The 27,778-nt window shown below is 27.5% G+C and overlaps 1 protein-coding gene across 2 annotated transcripts in view; it reads right to left on the bottom strand.

Annotated features, from left to right (window-relative positions):
- The window catches only part of LOC111639239 (ATP-binding cassette sub-family A member 3-like), a 51,977-nt gene that overhangs the window by 10,629 nt on the left and 13,570 nt on the right, over nucleotides 1-27,778 (bottom strand). For both annotated transcript variants that reach the window (XM_023385049.1, XM_023385050.1), the window contains 13 exons: nucleotides 27,197-27,352; nucleotides 24,960-25,197; nucleotides 24,226-24,417; nucleotides 23,963-24,147; nucleotides 21,438-21,563; nucleotides 20,517-20,646; nucleotides 16,969-17,123; nucleotides 13,012-13,167; nucleotides 10,032-10,242; nucleotides 8,449-8,695; nucleotides 6,314-6,399; nucleotides 4,799-5,668; nucleotides 2,192-2,317 (listed from right to left, as the gene is read on the bottom strand). In XM_023385049.1, coding sequence (XP_023240817.1) covers nucleotides 2,192-2,317; nucleotides 4,799-5,668; nucleotides 6,314-6,399; nucleotides 8,449-8,695; nucleotides 10,032-10,242; nucleotides 13,012-13,167; nucleotides 16,969-17,123; nucleotides 20,517-20,646; nucleotides 21,438-21,563; nucleotides 23,963-24,147; nucleotides 24,226-24,417; nucleotides 24,960-25,197; nucleotides 27,197-27,352 — 2,878 coding nt within the window. The remainder of the gene's footprint in view (nucleotides 1-2,191; nucleotides 2,318-4,798; nucleotides 5,669-6,313; nucleotides 6,400-8,448; nucleotides 8,696-10,031; nucleotides 10,243-13,011; nucleotides 13,168-16,968; nucleotides 17,124-20,516; nucleotides 20,647-21,437; nucleotides 21,564-23,962; nucleotides 24,148-24,225; nucleotides 24,418-24,959; nucleotides 25,198-27,196; nucleotides 27,353-27,778) is intronic.

Genomic DNA, 27,778 nt, shown 5'->3' with positions numbered 1-27,778 from the left:
TTAACGATCCTATACAGTGGATTCTCTATCGGTGGTTTGCTCCAGTCCCAAATAAGGACCCATATGTTAATTTTTCCCATATTCTTCATTCCCACGTAGTTCTTTCTGTATTTTAACTAAAAGAAAAATGTTATCCCACATCAATCATTTTACTTGCCATAGAGGGCATTAAATTAAAACACTGATTTTTGTGTACTAAAAATAAAAACATGTCAAATTTAACAGTAAAATCTTTGACTACAGCTAACCAATTTTTATTGTGATTTTTGGCTACTTTTTGTCTACTGCTTTACAAAATACTGTACTTTATTGGTGACATTTCCTCTTAAAGCCTGGCAACATTGATAAAAATTAACATGTCATCTCAGGGTTGACATCTGTACAATAATTAGCGTATTTGTATGATTATTTCGGGCACTGTATGACGTACAATAATGTCTGTACGATAATTCCATAAATATGCTTTACTCCAAAAACAACTGTTAATTATTTTAAAAAAAACCAATTTACAATCACTATTTTTATATGTATTACCTTTTCATTGATATTTAGTATCTTTTTCTCACTGCCAGAGGGCTACTAAATTTTTGGAAGATTTTAGATTGACAATTACCATATATTCTTGATTATAAAGCACACCTTTGTCACACTTTGATACCACTAACTGCTATACATTTAGACCTACCAATAAAATGCCCAAATTGATGTAATAAAAAATTTGTGCAAATAAACCTTCTGTTGAAATGCAATCATGCTTTTACTTGTACAAAATGTATTAATGTAGTATCTATAGAGTAGTTTCCATCTAGTAAACTATATAGAACTGAAACTTTTTTGACATAGGGAATCACAACCATTTGAGGAGTGGACTAAAAATTTTAGTTGCAAAAATTTGGAAAAACTAAGGTTTGTGCTAGTAAATACTACATACATACAGTATTTAAGATGATTTTTTGCATTTAATGATATTTTAGTACCATTATTATATACATAAATATTTTAAAATTTAAAAGTGAAATTAACAAAATTAGACATGAACTATACTAATCAAATTTTACAGAATAAGCCAAATAATTACACTAGGGTTACATAAAAACAAAGCCCAAACTATACTAATAAAAATCTTCAGTCTCAAAACTGGACAATAAAAAAAAAAAACAAATAGAAAATGAACACTAATCTCAGTCAGTCCAGTCATAAAATTCAAACTTCAAATGTTACTATATTGATAATTTTGGCTTGGTTTTTTGCTTATATACTAATAATTATCAGTGTGACAAGTGACTAAACATGGATATACCCTCAGTTAACCAGTACCCAAAGGGATTGGTAGATACTAGATAAAATGTAGTTTCTGATTGCTTGGGAAAGTTAGTATTAAAAATAGAACATAGAGTTTATGGTATGACATGGTATAGTATTGATTTGAAATTAATATTGAAACAGTAATTAAATGCAATTTAAAACAAAAGACAAACTTAATGTAACACAATATTATAAAAACAGCCAATAACAGTAGATCCCAATTAACCAGTATGTTTACATACAATGAATTTGTGGGAGTGGTAGACAAACATGTAGTGTACAAACCACAGGCTCACTCATGGAGTGGCATGCCAAGTTTAAAAACTTAAGTTTCTGCTAAAAATTAATTTAATTTTTATTTAAAGCATTATTTCTTTGATCTTTTGCCAGTTTCTTGAGTTCGAGTTAATGTTGAGTCTACTGTATCTTGTAAATTAATTGATCTAGAATTAAAGATTGGACAGAATTCTAGGTAATGTAATTGGTAATGTATCTGCACAATAAGGAGTTTCACAGGTTCAAGTTCTGCTCCAGACTGATTTTTTCCAAAATAGAATAAAGCAATTTATTTTTAATTATTAAATTTAATACAAGATGGCAGCATAACTGTTTACCTCTAGTCAAAACTACATATCCATATAGTTAGCCAAATTCTAGTCCAATAGTTAATCTGGATCCATTAATTTGATTATTATTATAATCCTGACTTTAATGAAACCAAACAAAGATTTAAATCTGACAATTGTTTGGTTTTATTATGAAAATATTGGGCTTTGAGATATTTATATATGTATATCATAACTTTAAAACAAACATCCTAGCATTTAAATAACATGAAAAAATTTTATTGTTAAAATTTGATAATTTTATAAGAAATTTTTCTTACCAGTTAAAATACAAAAAACAACTAATAATGCAAATCCTGTTGACGGTTGTTTTGGAAGAAAAGAAAGAATATAAACTAGAGGAAGTATCGCCCATCCATGTAATACAAATACTAAAAATATTGCACCTGAAATATAAGATATAATCATTACACAAATTATAACGCTTAAAATTTTTATTAAAAATTCAAAATTACTCATAGGTTCAAAAATATTTTATGAAATTATAAAATTTAGGTATATGAATCATTTCTCTAATATTTTTTACATTATATACAAGAGTTATAAGAAAAATATCTTTCCATATCTTTCCATTGTTACATTAAACATCTGAAAAATTTAAATAACTGCTGAACTTAGAGCATATTCTACATTAGAAGAGATATTCTAAAGGACACGATAAGAAAGTTTAGAAAATGAGCAATATTTGTTTTGACACTGTCACAATGCCGAGCTGTAATTTTCAATCATATTTTTAATTTATTTAATTTAAAATATATGCTCTCCACCTCAAATTAGTAGTGGCTTACCCCTGTACATCATACTTTTCATTTAACAAGAGAGTTGTGCCAGGTCATTGATCTAAGGGTGCAACTATGCAGACGCGAGCGGGCAAATTTTCCGAGCAAGTGAGAATATGTGGCGAGAAGAGGCGAGACGCGATAAATATCAAAACCTGTCAGATATGTGCGAAAACTAGAAATTTGCTCTTGCTAGCGTTATTTCTCGCTTCTCGTTTGTGCATGATTTTCCTTTGCGAAAACTAAATCGCTCGCAACCTCTCGCTCGCTCTAAATTCGTGTCTGCATAGTCGTACCCTTACTCCTTTTGGAAAAAAATTTTTGAATTGAAATAATGACTTCCAGTTTGCATTGGAAGTCCATATATAGTTAATTGCGGCCTCCTGCCCCTAAGCTTTCCATATCTGATCTCAACTTTCATCTATTTAATTCTATTCTTGAGATTGAAGGACAGACAACAGAAGGAATTTATAGGATCTACAATTTTTTAAAATTGCATCCTAATAATTATTTACAATTGTATATTTCAGTTGGAATAAATTTCTAAACTTGCTAAATTTCTAACTTAAATTTTTGATTCCAACTGATCTCAAATTAAATCATAATTTTATTCATATGTAATATTACATATGAACAAAACTGACCAGAAGTTAAAAACTAAATAAATAAATTTGTTTTTACATCAATACAATAGAAGATATAACTCAGAATGCAGATAACCTTGCAACACCACAAAAACCTAAACAAAATATGGAAATCTGACCTCATTGGTTCACAAATAGAAATCCAACTTTACAACAGTATCAGTAGTAAAGATATATTTCTTAATGCCACCCAAATTTGGAACTTAACCTTAACAGATTTTTTTTTGTGACTGTTTTTAGCTATGTCTGGCATGATCATAAAGATAACAGTGAAATTTTAGATGAAAGCCAGGCACTTCCTCTAAATGAAGTGATGATTATCAAATGAAATGCCTGGGTCATCTTTGACATCCAGCTTCAATATGTTGGCCCTATTCTGCTCAATTAATGGACACAGGTAAAGAGGAAAACCAACACCCAATTCTGGAAATACAACAGCCAAGTCTCAGGCATCAATAATGCACCACCCTAATCCAGCTATGATACTGACAACATGACTTGCTAGACTTTTAAAATAGAAAAACTATATACAACATATATTTTTAATGCGAAATAAATGATTATGATGAGAGTAATCCCATGATTAATATGGCATTCTTTATTACTATGATTTTCAAATCAACACAATTAATAGTCTCTAGTAACTGAAGTTTAGAATGTTTTTATTAAGTGTTTGACAAGAGTTGATTTATTACGTTATCATAGTGGTCAGTATATCATCTTTACCATTATTACTACAGATTGTTCCAAGGAATGATTGCAATCATTAAGAATTACTGTCTATAGGAACTTTTTCACAGGCTAAAAATACAGTGGAAAACAATACAATTTCATTGCCAAATTCAAGATTAGTCTAAGAAATACACTGAACGTATGCACAGCACAAAGTGGCAAACAATATGAGTACAGTTTAAAAACACTTTTTGCCACACTGTGCAAATTATTTTGTTGACTTCTTCCAAAAATGTGTGGATAATATTAAAACAATTACCATCAGAGCTTGATTTGGATGAAATGGATGCTATGAATATTTGCAAATTATTTGAAATTACATTTTAAAATTTAATGACGACTTAGATGAACAGAGTTCATAGAGTTCTCATGGAAAGAGAAATTTTTACATACTATTTAGCAAAAAAAAAAAATATTATGGCCTTTGATATTCTAAATATTTCTTATTTAGAATATCATATTATTTATCATTTATCCAATGTACAGGATTCAGCAGAGTTATTGGATATTTAGTAATATTATACATATAGAATATTTATGGTAGAAGATAATCTACAGAGTAATAATTTTATTATTATATATAGTGATAAAATTTTCACTTCAAATATGGTTAAATTGATTTAAATACAAGTATTTCTATTAATATATTATGTTACATATATTAATTTATTTAAAATAAAATAAAATTTAGAATTACTTCACAGATATTTACCTATTGATTCCACTTCTATCACTTTACTGGTTGAAGAATATACCAAAAAAGGAATGATCAATATAAAACTGCACAGAATATAAAGTAAATAATCCCATATAAAATTCGTAAACCAGTATAAACAGCCATTCAATCCACACATTCTTTGTAATAGTTTAGCTTTTGTTATTCTTTCATGAATTACAAATAATACAAAACTTGAAGATAGAAAAGTCAAGGCTAGACACGTAAAAATAACGTACAGAAGTGTGCTTTTAAACTGAGTGAAAAGTACATCATGTGAATTTGCCAATGATCCGGGAAGTGGATGATTAATAATTTGAATATTTGACTGATTGTTGTTGGTGGCGTACCTTAAAATGGAAGAAGTTACTAAATTTAATGATATTGGATCTAAATGATATGGAACGCCATTGAACCAAGAAGTTATATTTACAGAGCTATTATTTTGTTCCAATGTTGCACCAACGAGATCGTTTTCTGTATAAGATTTATAATGTTTACTCTGATTTAACTGATATTCAAAAACATTATCTGTTTTGAAAACTGTTGCATCTTCCGATTCCAATATATTTTTATAAATGTTTGTTAAAGAATTATTTTCAATTTCTGTGTTAATCTTATAAAATGCATTTGTTTTTGAATAGAGCTCTTCCAGATTCAGGTCCAGAGCATTTTCATTTTTTTTAACATAAAATGTTGAATCCAACCATATCATAAATGAGAAAAGAATTATGGGAATGGCTAATTGAAATATAATTATTATCCAGTCACGTTTTGCATAATGAAATCTTTTTATAATAATGCTTTTCATTTGCTGTATCAGTAACTTCAAGCCAGTTGATTTAGAAGAACATAACAATTTGATATCTGTAAGAAAAAAGTAAATAATAATGTAATAAAGATTATTATTATTATGATTATTATTATTATTATTAAATATCGTATTTTTCCTTACATTTGTTTTTCTATCTATATAAATTTACATTATCTTAATATTTCAGGTAATATTTTGAATTAAAAATCTTTTTGGACTCAAATAGTAATGTGTGTTGCAAGCTATGCACTAAGTATTAAAAGACCAGAGGTCAGTTGTGGAACTCATAGCCACAATAATTGGATAATACAAAAACCTATATATTATCAATAGCTTAGTTTAGTTTTTGCTATCAATCTTCTGTGTACTATCAAAAGGGACCTTAATAAAAGTTCAGATTCTCAAAAAGGTCAAGATCACTTTTTACAGATACTTCAACATATATAGAAAAATAGACAATTCTGATAAAAGAAACATATAGTAATAGAAACATTTTTATTTGTACCAAAAGAATATATAGAACATTAAACAGAAGTTAGAAAGTTATGAAAGCAAAACAAAAAATACATATTTCTACAGAATTTAAAATATAGTTATGCATTAACAATGCATGACTATTTTATACTATTTTTTTGTCTTCAGAATATACAGCCTTACATTTATGACCAACAATAATTTGATTTTTATAAAAAAAATACCTTTATTCTTGTCAAGATGGACAAATGATTCAGATTCATCATTATTCAGCATTTCTTCACAATTATTTTGCGATATTTTTCCAACTCTATAAAGAAATGAATTTATATTAATTTATAAAAACAAAAGAATGGATCATCATCAATATTAAATTTATACAAATGAATAATAATTTATCTGGATTTGATTTTGTAACTAAACATACGAGTTAAATTTTGTTTTATTTTGTTGAGGAACATGGAAGTTCCACAAAATTTATTAACAAATAATTTCTTATAAGAAATATTAACAAATTAGACAGAATATGAAGAATTTTATAGTATCATCTTTTTCTACACCTCAGGAACACAACAGCCTTTATGGACAGAGTCAATCTTTTATTTGAGGCTACTCATCTCCCTCAATATGTAAAAGTGTTTAAAAAATTCCAGGACAATGGCACAATCATAAAATCATTCCTTTCATTGATTCAAATTTGACCCATATTTGAATTCACAAACATGAACATATATTTGAGGTAAAAAGTAGCACTAAATTTCCTATAATCTATTTACTCAAGTTGTATGGAATCTTGAAAATGATTGCAAATGATAACCAACATGTTAAAAAGAATAAACAATATGCTGGTCAAAGTTCGCTGGTAACATCTTATGTATAAGAACTTCACAAGTGAAATAATTATAAATATTTGTAATATTTGGTCATTTATATAAATAAAAGATAATGATTTAAATAATATAATAACATTACATTATAACCAAAGCTATCAATCTGAACATGAAAATTACATGTGCATTAATGTAATTAAAACAATATACAATGTACATTAAAACTATACCATTTAATAAAATATATCATTTTCAAACTTAAAAAAATGTATTAAATTTAGTACACCTCATAGAATATTCTGTAATTACAGTCAAAGTTAATGTGAACCATTTATGCTTGGGCTATGTCAGAAAAAGCAATATTTTAGAAATTTTTAGTTTGTGCCTACAGCAATATAAGGATTAAATCCAGCCGTTTATCTCAGTTTCAGTCCATTGTCACATTGAAAATTATCACATATGGGTTACCAATTTTGTTCAAATTAAATTGGTAATCCATATGTGATAATTTTTTTCTTTAATGATGAATCCAATGGTACTGTACAATTCGATTTGTGATTGAACAAACATTTAAAACTTATAATCAAAAGACCTTATCTATTAAGTGTTATTTACACTTTTTAATAGAAATGTTTTCACTAAAAATTGTCATTAGAATAATAAGATACTACAGAGAAACATTTAAGGTTGTGTTTAACCTGAATTTTTCTAATGAGACTTATTTTAATAATAATTCTATTCAGACATAATCAAGTACTGAATTATAAAATAACATTATAAAGACTAATTTTTCATTCCCCAATTTTACTTAGATTATGAATAAATGAGCAATGCAACAAACACAATACTGCAAGATTTCCTTTCGTTAATAAATTAATGAATAATGGAAATAAATACAATAATAATACTTATAAGTTTAATAATCAAAAGCAATGCAAATATGTGGGGCTTCAAAAAGTTTGTGGAAAAAGTCCATAACTAAAAATTGTTTGGAAGGATTTTGATTTCAATGCACCTGAACATTCTTGTACCAATGTGTTATAACATGTTAAAACATGAACCCTTAAATGCAGGTAAGAACGCAGCAATGCCAGTTGAAAGTCAGGCACCATTCAAGCAACTTGGAATCCACCAAAATCGCAATCAGAATAAACAAAGTTCATGGTGAAACTTAGTTGGGAGAACAGGCAAATCATTGATGCTCTGGAACAAGTTTATGGTGATAATGCTCCAAAGAAGTCAACAGCCTACAAATGGATAAGTTGCCGAAAGGTACCAATTTTCCATCAGTTGAAGATGTAAAAAAAGCTGCTCTGACATGGTTCACATGGAAAGACCCTCAGTTCTACTCAGACAAATTTAAAACCTGGTGTCAACATTTGCAGAAGTGTATCGACCTTAATGGAACATATGTTGAAAAATAATCATCATAATTGAAATTGTTTTTTCATACTATCCTTTTTCCACAAACTTTTTGAAGTCCTCTCGTATTACATAAATATATAAAAATATCAGATCAAAAAACTTACTTGAGAAATACATCTTCCATTGTTGTGACAGATACTCCACAGGATAAAATTCCTAACTGCAAAAATGAATTTTCTAATTTTTCAAAGAGTGCAACAAATAATTCTGGTTGGGAAGATAATGAATAAATTAACTCCTGATTTAAATTGCTAAGTACTGAGGCCTCGGGTATATGACTCTGTATTATGTTAGTTACTTCATCTACATTACAAGAACTTCCTTTAGAAATATGAAGATGATATCCTGTACCTGTTTATAATAGATTAAAAAAAATTTTAATTTATATTGAATTTGATGATTTACAAGAAATCAAATATAAAATTATAATTATGCCTTGTTCACAAAAAAAAAAAAACTTGAGATAACAAAAGGATTATAAAGATTTAATGTTGTTTAATCATTATATTTTTATATTAATTGTATTTTATTCCATTAGGAGTACAGTACATTCTTGAGATATAATTTTACATTACTTTCATAAGTTCAAGCATTTTCTAAAAATCCTGTACAAAGTTTTTTTAAATGGTCATTGTAAAACTTTCTTCAATATTGTTACATTTCTAGGAAATGGAATAACAACTTTATTCCTCAGTAATTTAACAGGAATTAACAAAATTTAATTCATTAAAATATATAATGAAAAATTTGAGCAGAGACTGAATACTATGAATTTGGAAAATGAAAATTAAACCAGATTACAGATAATTCTATATTGATGATACTGTGAGAATCTGAATATTGAATTGGTATTTTTATAAACTTTTAAATCAATATAATATTTTGATATTAAATTCAAAAACTTTTATTTTATAAAAAAGTCAAGGATAACAAGGAACAAACATTTCCTTTTTGACTGTTAGTTGCTGAGAGAGATCGTTATCTCTCCTATGACTAAATATCTGACTAAATAAAAAAAACTCATCTTGACATCAGTCAGATGGTCAAATTACTTAATTCTCATTGGAAAAGAATATTTGTATAAAAAGGAAAAAAGGAGTTTGTGCGCCAAACTCTGCGCACATTCTACAGTAATTGCCATATATATTAATTTTGTGCCCGATCACCTATGATTCCCATGTCTCAAAGATATATATATATATATATGAGGTATTATACTAATATTTATTGTAAACTCTCTCAATATATTGTAATAGTGTTATAATTAGATATATCTTAGATAATAATTAGATATATCCCTTTAGGTTACTTTTTATCATCATTTGTATTTTAAATTTTATTTGGTTTATTAAATATACTTTTACTTGTTAAAATGGAAGTGAATTTTTATTATTTTAAAGAACAGACTCCTATCGACTTACTCACAACCTCCCCACTCAATAATTAGCCCTCCTATAGCCATCCATTAACCAAGTGAGCAGTTTTTACTGAACTGTTGCCAAATAAGTGATGTATGATTACTATCATATATCCTTGGTTCCTCACAATATCATATAAAATAGTATCATATCTAATATCAGTATGTTTTTTCAAAATTGTAAAAACATTTAACAGGATAAATTAAATGAGTAGTCTAACAAAAATATCTTAAGTAATTTTATACTGAAGTTTACTTAAATTATAATACCAAATTTTCTTTTTAAAAATATTGACGATCCGCAACATTTTAAAGATCCCTCCGCCATAATTGCAATACGATCACCAAGGGCATCTGCTTCTTCCATGTAATGAGTACTCAAAAGTATAGTGCAAGTTTGTCTGATCTCTAGCAGTAAATCCCAAATCAATCGTCTTGCTTCTGGATCCATACCTGAAGTCGGTTCATCCAATATCAGAACCTTAAAATTAAAAATCAAATTTACAAAAATTATATTTAACTGTTATAGATATTAAATATTTTGAAATAAACAAAATTTTATCATCATTAATATAATTAAATTCATTCAATCTAAATAAAAAATATGTAATTTTGAAGAAGAAATGTAACAAATGTCAATTATCAAACTTAATAAAATTTACATTTTTGATTATTTAGTTTCAATTAGTTCAGTTAAAAAGAAACTTCTGTAAATATTTTGCTTACTACAGAATTATTTTTTAATTAAACAAATAATTTTTAATGGCTATATCTGGCAGATTAAACAATTCTAATTCAACAGAAGCAGGCATACTACATTTAAAAACTGGTTCACAAAATTTGTACAAAAACTTTCTAAATTAAGTTGTAACCAGAAGTATTCTTTATTTTTAAAAAAATTTTCAGTTGTTTCTGCAGCCATCATCAAGGTACTTCAAACAGAATTATTTTAATATTGATAACATTACTATTGTTTTTTGATACGTAAATGGTACAGTAATTGGCGAATACACAGTAATTGGACATTTTGAATTTAAATCTTTTTATTAAGAATCCTATAAAATCTATTCTGGAAATATTAAATGGCAGTTAATACCAGTTTCTGCCATCAGTAGGTAAAATATTCTCCTCCTGGTAGAAAACGGCACCACATATCCAACCAAAATTCCAAGTTTAAAAATTAAGCTTGCTTACCTCCCACTGAATACGACTATCATAATTCAACTAACGGAACCAAGGGAGTGTTCAAAGTCTAAAATACCATTATTGAAAGATTTTGCTTGGAAAAGCAATAAAAAGATCTAAGAGAACACAAGATGTTGACAGTTACAGTATTTGAGGCAATTCAAGTATTAAAAAGATCACTAAACAACATTTCCTGTCACAATTCATAACTGCTGGATCCATTTGGAACTTTTAAATGACTACTTTCTGCCAGAAAAAACAACATTCCTCTTTCAGAATGATTCAGAAATAAATGGTACCAGTATCTTGGATGTTCATCTCATTATAGACAAAAAAAAATCACTAATTGATGACAATGTGATTACAGTAGTCTGATGTAGAAACAGTAGAAAGTTTAAGAACATCAATGATAATAAAGCAAATGAAATAAAGATTGAAGAACCTGCCCCTTCAATTAATGAAGCTTTGTTCTCAATTCAGGTTTGCTCTCTATTTTGAGAACAAACAGCAAAAACAAACTGTAAAAAATTGAAATCGAAAACTTCACAATAAACTAAATTTAAATTATTAAATGACTCACTATTTCTGATTTATAACTTAAATAAAAATGATCTTTTGATAAAATAAAATGACTAAATTCATCCATTTTAACTTAACATATCATTGTAAAGAATATCCTTATATAAATTTTTTATGAAAATAGCACACATGTTCAGAAAACAAATGGTGTTACAGCTGTGGTCTGCATGTAACAAAACACTGATATAAAAAAACTTTATTTGCTGGTCTGAATTTTGTTACTGTACTTATAAATTAATATGATCGTTCTAAATGCTATCAACAGGTGTAAAAATATTTGCATTTAGCATTTGCAAAAATATTCTACACATGGAAAAATGTTTAATTGTTTTGAAAAATTTAAAGCCAGCATTACTATCAATTAGCTTAAATCAAACAGGTGCAAAATGAGGGCAGACTGTACATATATAATTTATATAAAGTAGTGAATCAGACATTAAAAATGATAATATAAAGTAGATGATATCAACTGATGTTCAGATAGAATTTACAATAGTGTGAGATAAGGCAGGGGTACCAAACTGGAGTACTGCTTAATCGGCACAAAATCGCAAGATTCAATCTCTATAATTTCGGAGGGCTTTTATGAGGAGTATATAGACAGTGAAGTCTTTAACTGGTGTCAAAAATCCTGACGTAGATATTCAGTTTTCTTACACGTGGATTAACACACGTTTATGAATCAATACGGAGAGGATGAGATCTTTTGATTCAGACATAATAAGACATTTCTTAAACATAAAAATATTGAATATTTAATAAAACAAGACAAAATTTACAAATTAGACCTTCAATATATAATTATGATTATCGAGAGAGAGAGAGAGAGATCACATTTCGATTCAATACTACCTCAAAAGTCATACTACCTCACAATATATATTCTTCTGTATTCTTTCTATTCGGATTGATGTGAATTTTCGTTATTTCTCTAGTTCTCCTCAGGTTTTCATTCTTGTCCCTGTTAAATCTTAGGTGGCACCTCATTAGACATTTTCTTCAACTTGGGAACTTAGAAACAAACTTTGTATGAACTTTGGGAGTTGGTTATGGGCATTGGCTGTAGGGAGACAATATGGAATACGTCTTTCCTCCTATGGAACTTTTGGAGTACTCCCCGAGCAAAACCAAAAGAATTCCCTTTTTTGATGGTTTTATCCAATGGGAATATTGTATTCCTCCCACGTGTTTAGGAAGAGTGGGGGTTTACAAAGGGGCAACTGTGCAGTGTGTGACTCAAAATTTATGAAGACAAGGGAAAACAAAAGGATGTAAAACTTTTGTCGAAAGGAAATGAGTTCTACTAGTTTCCTTTGTTTTCAACATTAAAACTTTTCAATAAAACTTAGGAATATTATTTCTAACAATTCTTTATTTTGTTTATATTTTTAATTAATTAAGGGGGGGTGTTCAAAATCTCACAATAGAAACAACAAATTGATGAAACATGCACTATAATACCAGTAAATGGCATCAAAATACTTACTTTAGATTTTCCTATAATGGCAATTCCAAGTGATAATTTACGTTTCATCCCTCCTGATAAGTCTTTTGCTAGGCAATTCCTTTTATCTTTAAGATGAAGAATATTCAATATTTTAGTTGCTTCAGTCTTTGCATCAGACCATGACATATTTTTGAGCTACAATAAAATAAATAATATTTTACAAACTTTAAAAATGTTAATTAATCATAATCTAGCTTAATCTTTTACAGTTGATCAGTATTCACTGCACAAAACATTTCCAATCTCAAAGACTATATATGTCGTCATTTATAAATTTATACTTTATTGTGCATTTGAAGGATTTGATGACTAAAACATTAATCTGAATGTCTTATGTTTTATGAATGAAGTTTAAATTTTTGCTGATTGTATTTTTACATTCTGTAATATGCAAGAGATGTAAATTAAAACAAAGTTAGCAAGTTGGAAGAGTGTCCTTTGGACCTTTTCTTTATCCAAAAAAATGTCAACATAGCTTTATCTTAGTAACTTTAAGAAAGGGGATTCCCTGCACACAGTTATATAACTTAATTCATAAAATTCTCATATCTAATAATTTATGTAGTTGACATGTGATTGTTTGCTAAATTTTTGGTGGACCGTGCATTACTTCGATTGTTTCATTTATCACACAAAAAACAACATTCCAGGTTTAACAATCAGCAAAAAATTGATACTTTCTGTAATAATTCAAAAATTAATATTGCTCAAAATAAGATCATCTTGCAGTTATCAAAAATCAATTATAAAAAAAATAATAATTAAATAATCAGTTCTTACAAAGTGTTAAATTTTAAAGAAAACATTCTTATAATAAAACAAAAAACAAACATACATTTTCATTTGACCTACTTACAAATGGGATGGAAGATTTTGTTTATAGGGTAATAAAATGTTTTATAGTTTGTTTACCTTTGGTGTGGAGTCAATACAAGGTCTACTGCCAATTTCCCTTTAAAGTAATAAAGTTTTACTACCTTGATCTTAAAAGTAATAGCATTCCAACTATAAACATGTTAATCTGTGAAACCCAAGATAATTTACAGTGAAGTGAAATTTGATATGTTTATTTTATTGCTTTTTCAAATCAAATTACAATAAAATAAAATAAAAAATAGGGATATATTTCCCTCATCTAATTTACTGGCTTTATTTTTTACCATACACTTTAAAAATTAAAATAATTTAAACTTTAAATTTTACTCCTACATCAGGTATACCACATGGTTATGTCTTANTATTTATATATATATTAATCTAATTTCTTATAAATTAGTCTGAATATTTCAGTGTTTGCTTAAGCTAATGTTAAAATTTTAAATAATAATCCTAGTTTATTCTAGCAGGACATTGATATTTTTTAAAAACTGCTGTTTAGGGTTGTAATGTTTAGCAAACAACTTTCATTTGTTATTCATTATTAATAAATCCTCCAATTCCATCACTTCATTTTCTCTTTTCCCTGTTAAATAGGTCTTTCAAATTAAGAATATCAGCATTTTATTGGGCAGTTACCTTTGTTCTCAGATTGATAATTTTTAATTAAAAAGTTCTAGCTGTTGTGGAATGTTATGGTGACACTGACAATTTTCTGTAGATCTATGTTAAAGAGCATTTTTTTTTTTGCATATTTTCAGTTCTTAATTGACTATGGTTTGTCAGTCAGATCAACATCTATTTCAAAGTTTATTAAATAACCAGCAGATGAGCCGGCATTGCCTGGGCAAACAACACCAACAAAGATTACGATTATTAGATTATTTCATACTTCTAATCCTTCTATTCTAGTAGCTCGAGACACCCCCTAGTAGATGTTCTAGCAGCAGCATCATTGTAATATAAATAATAAATTCCTATTACAAATAAAAATAATAATATACTGATTTTCTCATGGCATACCCTACTAAAATGCAGCCAAAAATGCAAAAAACCACATCAAATAATAATATACCGAATTTATTGTTAATTTAAATAATAGCTAGGGGTGCCACTAGTGGCCATTTTTTGCATACAGTGACAGAAAGAAAAAAAAAAAAAAAAAAATCCAGTTTTTCAGCTTTATATAGTTAGATTTTAATTAATTTACCAAAGTATACTGTGTTATTTTCTCAGTAATCTTTTTCAGGCTCATTGGAAGCCATTTGTTCCCAAGTGTATTTTCTTACTTTAGATCATATCAGTTACTTCAACATATTTTTTCCCCACAACGTTTTAATGGTTTGGTCAAAGTATACCTAGGTAACCCCAATGGTGGTGCTTCTGACTGTTCGTGCTCCCAACAGACTTCTCCCAGAGGGGAGCAGCCGGCAGGCCACCGAGTGCCTAACGTCACTAGTTATTGATTCACGGTAGTTCTTGAACAAAATAAAAAAAAAAGAAAACGTCTACTAAAAATATAGTTAATCTAACCTAACCAAAACACCGCCATTGGTACCTAGGTATATTTTAACCAATGGTTTACTTTCCTCATATCATGCTTAATTTGCCCACTGCCATTTAACAGACATGCTCAAATGTAATATATTCTGAATCTACCCAACTGTCTTATTTTAATATTTCTTTTTTCAACACATTACAAAATCTATTGGATATATTAAAAAATATTTTTATTGAAGTCTTCTACAAATTTTTTAAAAAGTTTCTTTATGTAAAAATGAACTTTTCTATAAAAATAAATACAATCATTTTTATCATTTGTTTTATATACTTTTGTCCTATAATATTGTTTTTTTTTCCCACTTAAAGATTATAAATCTTTAGTTCTCTTATGCATTTACCATTATTTCACTTTATAATTTTATATATCAGGGTGGCCAAACCTTGTCACAATAGAAGCCATACACTGACCATCAGATATGCACAAGAGCTACAGCTTCTATTGGAATTGAAGAGCTGCATCCACTGTTAATAGTATTTTAACTATATATAATATAATTGTCACTGGTCTATAGTAAATAAATAAATATCACTGTTATTTTACTTTGTTACCTAGTCGTTATAAAGTACTAGTAATCATTTAACTCCAAATTTATGAGTACGAACTAAGCTTTCAATTGTCTGTCTGAGGTTAAGTTGCAAGTTTCACTTATAATTTGTGTATATTACACTATATAATAGTCAGAAAATTTATATTTTTGTATTAGTAGTACATATATACTTCAAAGTTCATAAAAAGAAATTATGTAAGAGCCACAGCAATGGTCTAGAACAATGTTTTTCAACCTTCTTGAATACACAACCCCTTTACAAGTTAAAAAATTTTGGCGAGCCCCAAGGGCCATATTAAAACTATATCAGTGATTTTAAAAACTACGTATTTAATTTACTTTCTGCTGAGACCTAAATATCGATCGAAAAACCAATTGTACTGTAAAATAAACAGGCCCAGCCTTTTCAACGAAATTGTAGGTTTTTTTTATTGTAGTGTAGGACCTACAAACACTTGTCTTCTTTTACCCGTGACCCCCCCGTGTAAGGCTTTGCGACCCCTCTGGGGATCACGACCCACAGGTTGAAAAACACTGGTCTAGAAGATCTGCATGCACTCAAGCTACAGTTTGGTCACTACTGTTATATACTATATAATCATTTTTGTTTTACCTAAATGTATAAGATGCGTAATTTTAAAATTTATTTGTATTTTTACTGATTTTCCATTTTAAGTTAGAGACCTCCCTCATACAACAAAAAAATGCCTATCTCAGCTCACTGCTTGTCTGCAATTTTCTTAAAGATTAAAAATGAATTTATAGTAAACACATTAGATTTTGATTATTTTGATAACAATAGAACTAAATAATAAATTGGAAAAGCATAGCTATTAAAAATTGAAGTTACTTACATATCATGTGCAAAACAAAAATTAATATATATACTATTATTTGATATATAATTATTTCATTAGTTCTAAAGTGAATATTACTGATTTATACTTACAAGACCAAAAAATTTCAAATGTTCTTCAACAGTAAGAGAATCATATAAAACATTATGTTGAGGGCAAAGGCCAACACTTCTTCGAGCTTCAGTAGTGCTAGTAACTATGTCATAATTATTTATTGTAACATAACCTGAGCTTGGTGGAAACATTCCTATATAACAAAAAAAGATATATAGAAATATGTTACTTAAATTGAAATTAAAATATTTAATTTCTACTAATGTTTACTATGGATTTCAAACAAACAGAATATTGAAAAATAGTCATAAAATCACTAATCTAATCTATAGTAATAATTCTTAGATATACCATAAGCTTTTATCAGCAAACTTACTACATTTAATTTTGAAATAAACTTCTTATGATAAAAATTCAGCTACAATAGGGAAATTAAAAGTATTAACTAATAAAAAAAAAATAAAATAATACTAAAATTGATAAACAGAAAAACTAAAAAAAAATATAAACAAATATTAAATTTCAATTTTTATTCAATTCAATTGTTAATAATTTACAAACATTTAGGAAAAAAATAATTCTGTTTATTACATTTATTTTGAAATTATTTAACCTTCCATCAGTCATGTCAAGTAGGCTTAATGAAAGTAGTTAAAGACATTTGTGAGATTATAGTGAGTGGGATCTCACAGCCTCCAATCAGAATGCAAGATTCAGGAGTTGAGGCAGTGAAACCCACTCTCTAGATACCAAATATGAGACTATGGGTCTGTGTGGGACATTGCTCACTGTTCAGGAAGGATAATTTTGTTTCAAAGATTGTCAAGATCTTTTTAACGTAAGGAGCCTGACACCAGTTATGAATTAAAATCAATCATGTCCTAACTTGCAATATTTAAAAGGTACATTTATCTGAGTGGTAGAATGGGAGTTTCAATTTAGTAATGAAAGCAGGCTTGGTCCAAATATATAACAACTATTTATTTATACAAAGAAAAATAATGATAAAGATTACAAAATAACATACTTGATTAAGAAATATTAAAATAACATTATATAAGCTCCAAATTCCGATACAAGGATAATGCAACAGCTTAAACTATTCTATCTTAAAGTTTACACTTATTTGCATCAAGAGAGTTTTACAATTATTTCATTTGTTACATGGGAATTTAATGTGATAACATTTTCTTTTGATTGAGAAGACTTCTTGTCTCATTCTTCCTTAATGGGATTGATGTATCAAACATAAGACAGAAACAACAAGGAACTTATTTACATGGTTCAATGGTGCATGGCTAACGACATGAGATTCATGATGAAAAGCTTGGATAAAAGGTGACCTCCACCTTTTATACCAAATCAGTGAATCAATGAGGAATATCCACGATTCCTTTCTCTCGCTCCTAAAACTTTCATTTTAGAAGGAACTCTCCTCTTTTCCCGTGAATCAGAGGAAGTTAAAAATGATGTACATCAATAAACTTTCCTTCTTTTTCAAGTAAAATAAAATAATATTTTAAACTAAATTAATTTTTTAAAACATTTTAAACACCAAAAAGTTCCCTAATATAATCCCGATTCTCACTTATTGATTTTTTTTCCACTCTGATAGGTTTTTCCAGAAGTAGGTCACAGATCAGTGTTAGTCACAATTAACAAATAAGTCAAGAGTCCCAATAGAGACTGACCTGAATGGAAGTTAATAGTCCAGCTCTGGATTGGACAGTTGTTAGAACTGCAGAATCCCTTAAAAAGAGGAACCACTAAGAAAAAGGAGGAAGAGGTAAAAAGAAAAAAAAAAGCAGTATCTGAACTGCTAAAAAGAGGAATGTCACAATACCATTCGGATGCTTCACCAAGTCATCCCTGCAATTCTCAATGTGTAACCTGCATGTACTTGTAAAGAAAAAGGATTGAACATTATATATTTTGGGTCATAAGGTGTTTTTCCAACAAACCACAATACATACATTTGAAGTGGAGAGAAGGGTCTTTGATTTCTCATGACACTGTTTTAAATTTTACCAGGCATAATATAAAACCATAAAGATAATGGCTCAATGTATCAGAAGGACTTAAAATTTGAAAAAGCAATATTTCCTGAATTTTTTTAGTACGTTAGAAATATTTCTGATATATTGCATAGTTTTAAATCATTATTTTATTATTAGTTTTATAATAAAGATTAATTTTGTTAATTTGTATTATAAAAAAATTCATAAACACTTATTTATTCTTCTATGGAAAAGTGTAATGAAGCTATAAGTACAAAATATATTTATCTGTATTTTTTGTGTTAAAGATTTTTCCGTATTTCTTAACAATTAATATGTATGTTGAACTTACAAACTGAATGATAAATTGTCAATTAACAAAAAATGGATGCAAAAAAATGTTAGCTTTTTATTTAGTAGTACATTGTTGTCATTACATCCTTTTAGCTGCTTTGCATTCAGTGCTATCTATTTTTCCAATTGTTTTTGGCTTGTATTGCATTGGCTTGTAAGAATTAGTGTGTGAATTTTCTAAAAAAAAAAAAAAATAGTGTAGCATTCAACTGGAAATTTTCTATATACTGTAAATAATTAATAAAAATATACTAATTTCTAAGTTATAAAATCCTGAAAATTTAGATTATGTACTTTTTAGAATTAAAGTACTATTTCTTGAATTCACTGTACTAAAGAAAAAACACCCCAGGTAGCATTTTAAATTTTCAGTAAATAGCAAAAAGAGGCACAATATAAGCATGCAATGCCATAATGTTGTAAATGAAAAAAATAAATAAATTTTTCAGGAGAGCAAAAAAAAAAAAAAACTTGTGAATGAATTCATTTCAATTTTACAACAAAATGATGAAAAAACTCGCTAGGTTACAAATTCTCTGGAATATCAAAACGATAAAAACATTACAGCTTATATTTACAAGTGCTATAAAGTCATATTACTTGCATTTTGGCACTTTAAATGTTATGGCTTTACATAAATTCAGCTTCAAAATACAGCCACTTAGTACCAATATTGCCACAACATTTTTTGCAGCAGAAAACACTGTTTAAAATTCAATTCTTCAATAAAACTTATTTAGAGAAAAAAAGGCNGCCACTTAGTACCAATATTGCCACAAAATTTTTTGCAGCAGAAAACACTGTTTAAAATTCAATTCTTCAATAAAACTTATTTAGAGAAAAAAGGCATTTATGTTATGATACAGACTTCATATCAAAATGACAAAGATTTCTGCATATTTTGAAGGTTTTCAGATTTTAAGAAAAATCACTTATCATGAATGAGATAAAATAAGCTATTAAAAAGTTTTAACCATACCTACTTTGAATGTGAATGACTATTCAAAATATGCATAGTATATCAAGTTGATATTTAACCTTCCATCGGGTACATTATAACTGTTTAAAAACAATTTCTAAGTTCTGGTTGTTTGATTTGGCTTATAATTTGACTAGCAGTTTATATTTGTAAAATATGTATATTCTGATTTATAAAATTTTGGCGTTTCAATTAGAAACTTATCAGTGATCTAAAGAACCAGTTAAAATTTGCTTATCAAAAAATTTTGAAATACCTGTAAGAATACTCATAGTTGTAGTTTTTCCTGCTCCATTATGACCTAATAATGCTGTTATTTGACCATGGTACAAGTTCAAAGACATGTCATTAACTGCAATCTTTTCAACCATTCCAGATTTGAATTTCTGTAATTAAATACTTTAAGTTTTCTTAAAAAACCTTAATTTCAAATATTTATATTAGTGATTTCTGTTAAGATTAAACTTTTTTTTTTTTTGACACAAAAATCATTTTTCAAATACAGTAATACCCCGAACTTACGCGATATGTGGGACCGAGTGATAACCGCATAAATCGAATTCGTGTAAGTCGGGGTATAATTTCACAATTTGTGTAATATCCAAGTCGGATGTATGTAAGATAATAAATGTTCTCGTTAATCTTATCTCTTCTTTTGATTCGTTCACGGTTACAAGAAATCACCACATAGAGTCTCTCGAGTCTCCGTAGATATAACAAACACAGTAATAAATAACACAAAATAAATTATAGCTATGTGTCAATTCCGCGCGACACGTCCAAACATGTAAGCCGAACAATAGTGTGGGGGGGAGTGAGTAATCTAGAGTTGAGTGGCACTCAAAGAAAAGACGAATTGACGAGATTTAAAAATCGCGTAACTCTGGGTTCACGTAAGTCGGGGTAGCATAAGTCGAGGTATTACTGTATTAAAAAAAAAAAACATTTATGATTTCATTTTAAACCTAAATTTCAACAATGATTATTTATCTTTAATTTTATAACTTGAAACTGTCTATACTTAATTTAAATAGATAATATATTATCTAGCTTCACATTCTTTGACATATTTAAGAATCACAAAAAATCGATTTTAATACATGACAATAATATGACATCTAATTTTCATATAAATTTTAGGTGAAAAAAAAAAATTTTTTTAATTATTATTTCAAACCTTTGATAGATGAGATATCACAACTGTTGGAGAAAAATTTCTAGGCTCTTCTTCAAAATAACTTGACCTAAAACATTCTGAATCATCCACCTCTAATTTTTGATACGAAGAACACCAATAGGATGGCTGTAAAGTGAATAAATAGTATTTAAAAATGTAAAAATCATTAAATATATTAAAAGATAGCAATTCAGATATAATTTAAAACAAAATTTTTAAATTGACAAACAAAGCTGTGCAAATGTGGATGCAATTGATGCACTGCATATGGGTATCTAGAGTGCACAAAACAGAATGAAACTTGAAAAAGTAAACAATAGTTGCACAATACAACATTTAATTAAAAGTCAGTTTATACAGTATAACTCATGAAAACATGGTTAAGAGGTTCCCACATCAAGTAAGAAGTTTAATTTCAAAAATGTCCCAAATTTTTCCCCATAAAAAGACGGGAACACTTTTTATATGGGAAAAATTTATGCATTTAAGAAAATTTTCTACATAAGTAAACCAAAATTTTCATCCATGACTGAAAAATGGACTTGCTTAAATTTTTCAACTGCGTCATAAAAATTTTATGCATTTAATTATACATGAAAATACATTAAATTAGGAAATATACAAAATTTTGTGTCATTGTGCACATGACTTTGGTCTATCTTAAACACAGAATTTAAAATTTTCTTAGTTATCTGACAGGGCTTGAAATAAACTTCAAGTTCAGAAAATGCTATCAATACATAGGTTATGGAAATAAAACAAGATTAAACTGGATTTAACAGATTACATTAGATAAATATTAAAATAAATAACTATTGTATACGCCTAATTTATTGTAATGTAGTGAAGCATTGTTAAATACCATATTTCCTTGAATTAAGTAATAGTATTTCCTGTTGTGATTAGTTGAACTATTGAGAGAAATCAAACAGTAAATTGAAGAAAAATCAGTTTTGTTAATTTACAGTAGTAATGAAAAATAAAAATACTAGTAGCAGCTTTTATAACTTAATGACAGGAGCATGAAGTATTTTTCTCCAACTTTTGACTAAAAGCTGTATTACTTTGACTAACTGTTACAATACTAAAACAAAATGAATTGTGGTAGTCAAAATAACTGTAAAAATTAAGGAGTTGGGTCTTAAATAGTCACCAGCTCAAATAAGCGCAAGGAATTTTTGACCCATTAAAATGAACAGACATCTGGCATTATTCATTTTGACAGGTTAAATATTTTTAATATATATATTTCAAATACAACAAATATCAAATATCTACAGCTTATTCAAAGAAATATGGTAAATATGGATTACTGAAAGAAAAGCTATATTTGCACTTCTATTTAAGAAGTTTTCTGTTGAAGATTTTTTAGATTAGTCTCTTGAAAACTAACAGAATTCTAATGTATGTATACGTATTTTATGTATTTATTATTATTGTTTTGACATAGGCAAAAGGGATCCCTTACAACCTGACCCTCTAGTATTTTTGCATTTACAAATTACATAAGCATATTAAAGTGTCAAAGTTTTGAGTTCAAACTTACTAGAAAAATTTTCTAGACACACATTCTAGAAATAGCATATCCACAAAACAGTCTAATTATATATACAGTACAATTTCAATAATCCAATCATTTACTAGTTCAATATGTCCAGTAATCCAACATTAGTCCATTCTCAGGTACTACTGAAATGCTGCCAAACCATAGATACTCTTTCCAATGGTTCTATTTTCAGTTACCACTAAATTCCAACACCTTCCCACCAAACATAGCATGATATTGAGCCCAAGCTTGAACACTCAAATTTGGGCATGATATTAAAGATTGTTAGGCTAAGATAATGACATCTTAGATTGACCAATAAAAAAGACACATTAAATTGTATTTATACAGTATTATGTTATAAAAATAAATCTGCTGAAGTTTCCTACCAAAAGTATGGTACCATCCATTGTATTTTACCATGGTTATCTCAATTTTGAAAATTTATCAACTGATTACCAGCATGGGCAGCGCATGCATGTTTTGATCAGTACTCTGATTTGCTTTTTGCTATATTAATAGTTGATCCCACACTGTCAAATTCATTGTATGTTCAATTATTTTCAGTACATCAATGGTATTCATATTTAAATCACATTTTTTGTGTTTAAGTTGTTAAATCAAAATGTGTGAACAGTGATTCAGCAATCTCATTAATCCAACACTGTTCTGGTCCCACATGTCAAATTACCAAGATTGTACTGTATAAATTATACACCAGTTACAGATTTATATATGATAGTTAATTAATTGAGGACTATTTTATATACGTATGCAAACTTATTAAAATATTTTAAGACAATTTCATAATCTTATGCAACAATTATAGATACAAGTAATAATAAATTACATTTAAACCATTGCTAAACAAAACTATTGATGTTATAAAAAATGTCACTATATATAACATATGCATTTTATATGATATATAGAATGTATACATTTTATTTTGAATAATGAAAAAAGTTTTTTAACTTACACAAAAACAAAAGTAAAAAGGTTTGGGTACTCCTGGTTGCCATGGCCAAACGGAATCCAAGTACCAAAGTAAAATACTATAGAAAAGGCAACATACAATCATCATACAAATTACATGTGCAAAACAAAATCCATCTCCCCCTTTTAATGGTGAACTAAATAGCTTGTCCCAATGCAAACCAGAATCTAAAATAAAAATTTAAAGTATATACAAATGTATATATATATATATGCAGATTATTTATAAATAAAAAAACAACTTACTGTAAGCATTATATAGTGATATTATTTTAATTCCCCACTGAAGTGCCATATTTGGTAGAAGACAAGATAATAACTTTTCAGAAAGAGAGAGAGTGTAAAAATAATCATATTTTCCAATTGGAGTTATAAGAAAACTTGGAACACTAAAGCTGATTGCCCAGATAATGATAGATAGTATTACAGATATTGAAGCTAAAATAATAAAAAAGTAAAAAATTATAGATATAAATGAAAAATTTCTTTGTAAAATTTTCAAATATTTAGAAATTTGGCCTAAACTTTTAAAATAAAATTAAAATTTTGTATCATTTGTATTTTACAGATGATTGTATGGTCCAAAAAAGTCAGAATATGGGAAAGTGTCTTAAAGTGCAGCAAAGATTGTATGAGAAGTCATAGTAGTATACACAGCAGGAAAAATGTTCAATTTGTCTACCTGTATTTGAGTCAAACTCTTAGTTCATTACTTTGCATAGCAAGAATTTCTTTTCATATCCTGACTTTTAAACCACACTGTATATAAATTAACTTTTGTTTTGTAAATGAAGTAATTTGATCAATCAATAACTAAATACTTTTGAAAGCATTTCAACAATAAAGATAATTTTAAAAAGTTTGAAACAACTAAATTGATGGTACATTGAGATTAATCATCACTTACATAATATTAGACATTTGTACTGTGAAAAATGTGAAAATCTGTATCATTAAACTAAATAAATATATAAACATACCTTTGTTACAAACAGTGGTTATCACAAGACAAAATATAATTGCTGCAGCACTATAAAAAAGAAGGAATATAAAGAATAAACTAACAGAAGTATTTGCAATTACTGATCTTCCCGACACAAATTCGATTGAATAAAGCATGGTAACTAGTAATGATATAACTGCCATAAATATAAAGTTGACTAGGAACACACTCCCCCAATATGTGAAATTACTCATTCCCATCAGTTTCATCATCTCCTAAAAAAATAAAATGGGTAAGTTAATTATCATCATTGTAAGTTGGAAAATTTTTGTTAAAACTATCATTTTATCAAAAATTTTCAGATGATAAACCGAATTTAATTATTTAATATTTGACAATTTAGGCTACAGATAAGAATTTTATTGTTTAGAAATAAAATTTAATTTGAAGAAAGGCAATCATTATGATATACTAGTTAAAATTAACAGTTTAGGAGGAATTTTCAATGTTCAAGTATAATAATTTTCAACATTTATAAGTCAGGAAAATGCATTGATAGTTTTAGTTCAAAAGTCTTTCATTTAAATTTTTCCTTATCTATATTATTATTATTTCAAATTTATTAAGTATCATCATGAACAGATAACATGTCTGTAAAATCCTACTTTTTTAATTACTAAGTAATTTAGTTCAATTCTAACAAGATAATTTAATAAAAAAAAACTTAAAATTAGAGTTTTCATTTAACCAAATATTTAGGCAGGTAACATGCAATGACAATCTACAGAAAATTGCTAGAATGGAAAAAACTTTATATAACCTATCCACCTTATAAAAATAACCATTTACTGTTATGCATTTTTACAAGATATCTCAAAGTAAAATATTGTTTCTATTCCACTTCATTGTAAATGTAATTATAAAATGAGTAAAACGAAAAAATACTGAAAAAGGAACATTAAACTTCATATGCAGAAAGAAAATTTTTTGTCTGATAATCATTTATCATAAGCACTTTATTTGTAAATGGAATCACAAACAAATTATATTTGAAAAAAAAAAAATATGTTACTACTGTAGTAGAACAACACAAAATGGAAAAATTCACATAGCAGCAATAGTGTATATTGCAATATCATGGCAAGTATAATCGAGAATTATACACATAAGATATCTCACAGTCAAGAATTGGTTTCTGGTGAGTGATAAGGAAAAAAAAGAAAAACATATGCTATGACATTCATGGCTTAAATGATGAGTGATGAGATATTCCAACAAATTAACAATAGTTTGTTCTATTCTCTTTTCATCTGAAGATGATTAAGCTGATTGAAAAAAATATTAGTGGAGTAGTTAAACTACACTTTAAATTTCCAGAAAAACAGGATTTAAAGCTTGAAAAATTGTTCCAGTTAGAGAAGATAATTAACTCATTTTATATTTTGGCCAAGTATTAATAATTAATAGTAATTTGTTTTGAAGGTATGCAATTAGACTGCCGTCTTACAGTACTAATAATAATAATTAAATTTACTTGAAAAAAATTATTGTAATTATTTACACTAGTACAAGTTAGTAGCCTAACTGCATACTTTCAGAACAAAATTATTTTATATTAATTATTAGTCAGTCAAAATATAGTCCAAATAACCTGACATTTGATGAATTGATTATTTTGAATATTTAGACTAGGTTATTAACATGTATATACAATAATTGTAAACAGAAGTGGAAACAGAAAAAACATTTTAATGCTTGAGACAGTACCTTCTAAACTGCATATCAGTAAGTGTCTTACTTTCAATGGCCTCTCTAGAAGTGAAGTCTTATTTGGTAATTTTCTGCAGGGCATATGCTTGTGTGGGTTTTATGCTGCCATATGTTATCCATACAAAATCAAATTAGTTTAAGTAAAAATTTTAGTTTAAAACAATTTAATATTATTATTATTTTAATGTAAAATTAACTGACAAATAGTATTTCATTTTTTATGTCAATAATTTGATATCTTACTTACAATTTAAAATGTAAGAATGATGAGCAAGTAAGATCATCTAAGATAAGTAATTATTTTTTAAATACAAAAATTTCTCCAGATTATTTCAAAACATGCAATTAATAAGATAGTTAATAAGAAAAATTACTTCTTCAATAATTTTGAAAAAATTCCTTTTTTACAGGGTTTTTATAGTCAAATAAATAACATTTTTAATTGAAATTTTCAAAATTCAGTCAATAATTATAATTAAGAATGAAAAATAATATAAGAAGTACCTTTGCTCTATTAGCTTTCTCATCTACAATTCTTTTTACCATTAATGGAATAAAAACAATGAATCCATACACTAACATCTGAGGAATAAGGTCACTAATAGTAAAAACTCTTCCTTTTTCTTCATATGGAGGGTATAACATACATCGAGTATATAACTGAAACAAGATTTTAAATTAATTATATTTATCTAAATAAGGATCAATCATTTGTATCCACATTCACAACCAAAGACCATGAGTTAAATGCTTGTTTAATTTAACTCTATGTACTAAAAGTAAAGTGAATGGTAATTGATTAACTTCTAACTCTTATTCTTAATCCCTGGTTGTGAACATGGCTGTTAATGATTTCTTCTGTTTATGTTATTAGCAATTTAACATTAAAAAATAATAAGATTAATGCATAGTTAGATTGACTATGTATATCTTTTAGAGCTACCTGATATTTACTATTTAAAAATCACAGGTAAATAAAATATTTTATGTTAATAAATACAATGCATTTTTAGTATATTTTAAAAAATGAAAAATACTAATGTAAATAATTTTAAAAAGTTTAAAATTAATATAATTATTAATATA

Source organism: Centruroides sculpturatus, unplaced genomic scaffold, assembly GCF_000671375.1.
Source record: "Centruroides sculpturatus isolate CEXI.00-Female unplaced genomic scaffold, Cexi_2.0 scaffold1311, whole genome shotgun sequence".
In the NCBI taxonomy this organism is placed as follows: domain Eukaryota; kingdom Metazoa; phylum Arthropoda; class Arachnida; order Scorpiones; family Buthidae; genus Centruroides; species Centruroides sculpturatus.
This window is presented reverse-complemented; position numbering and strand designations above follow the sequence as displayed.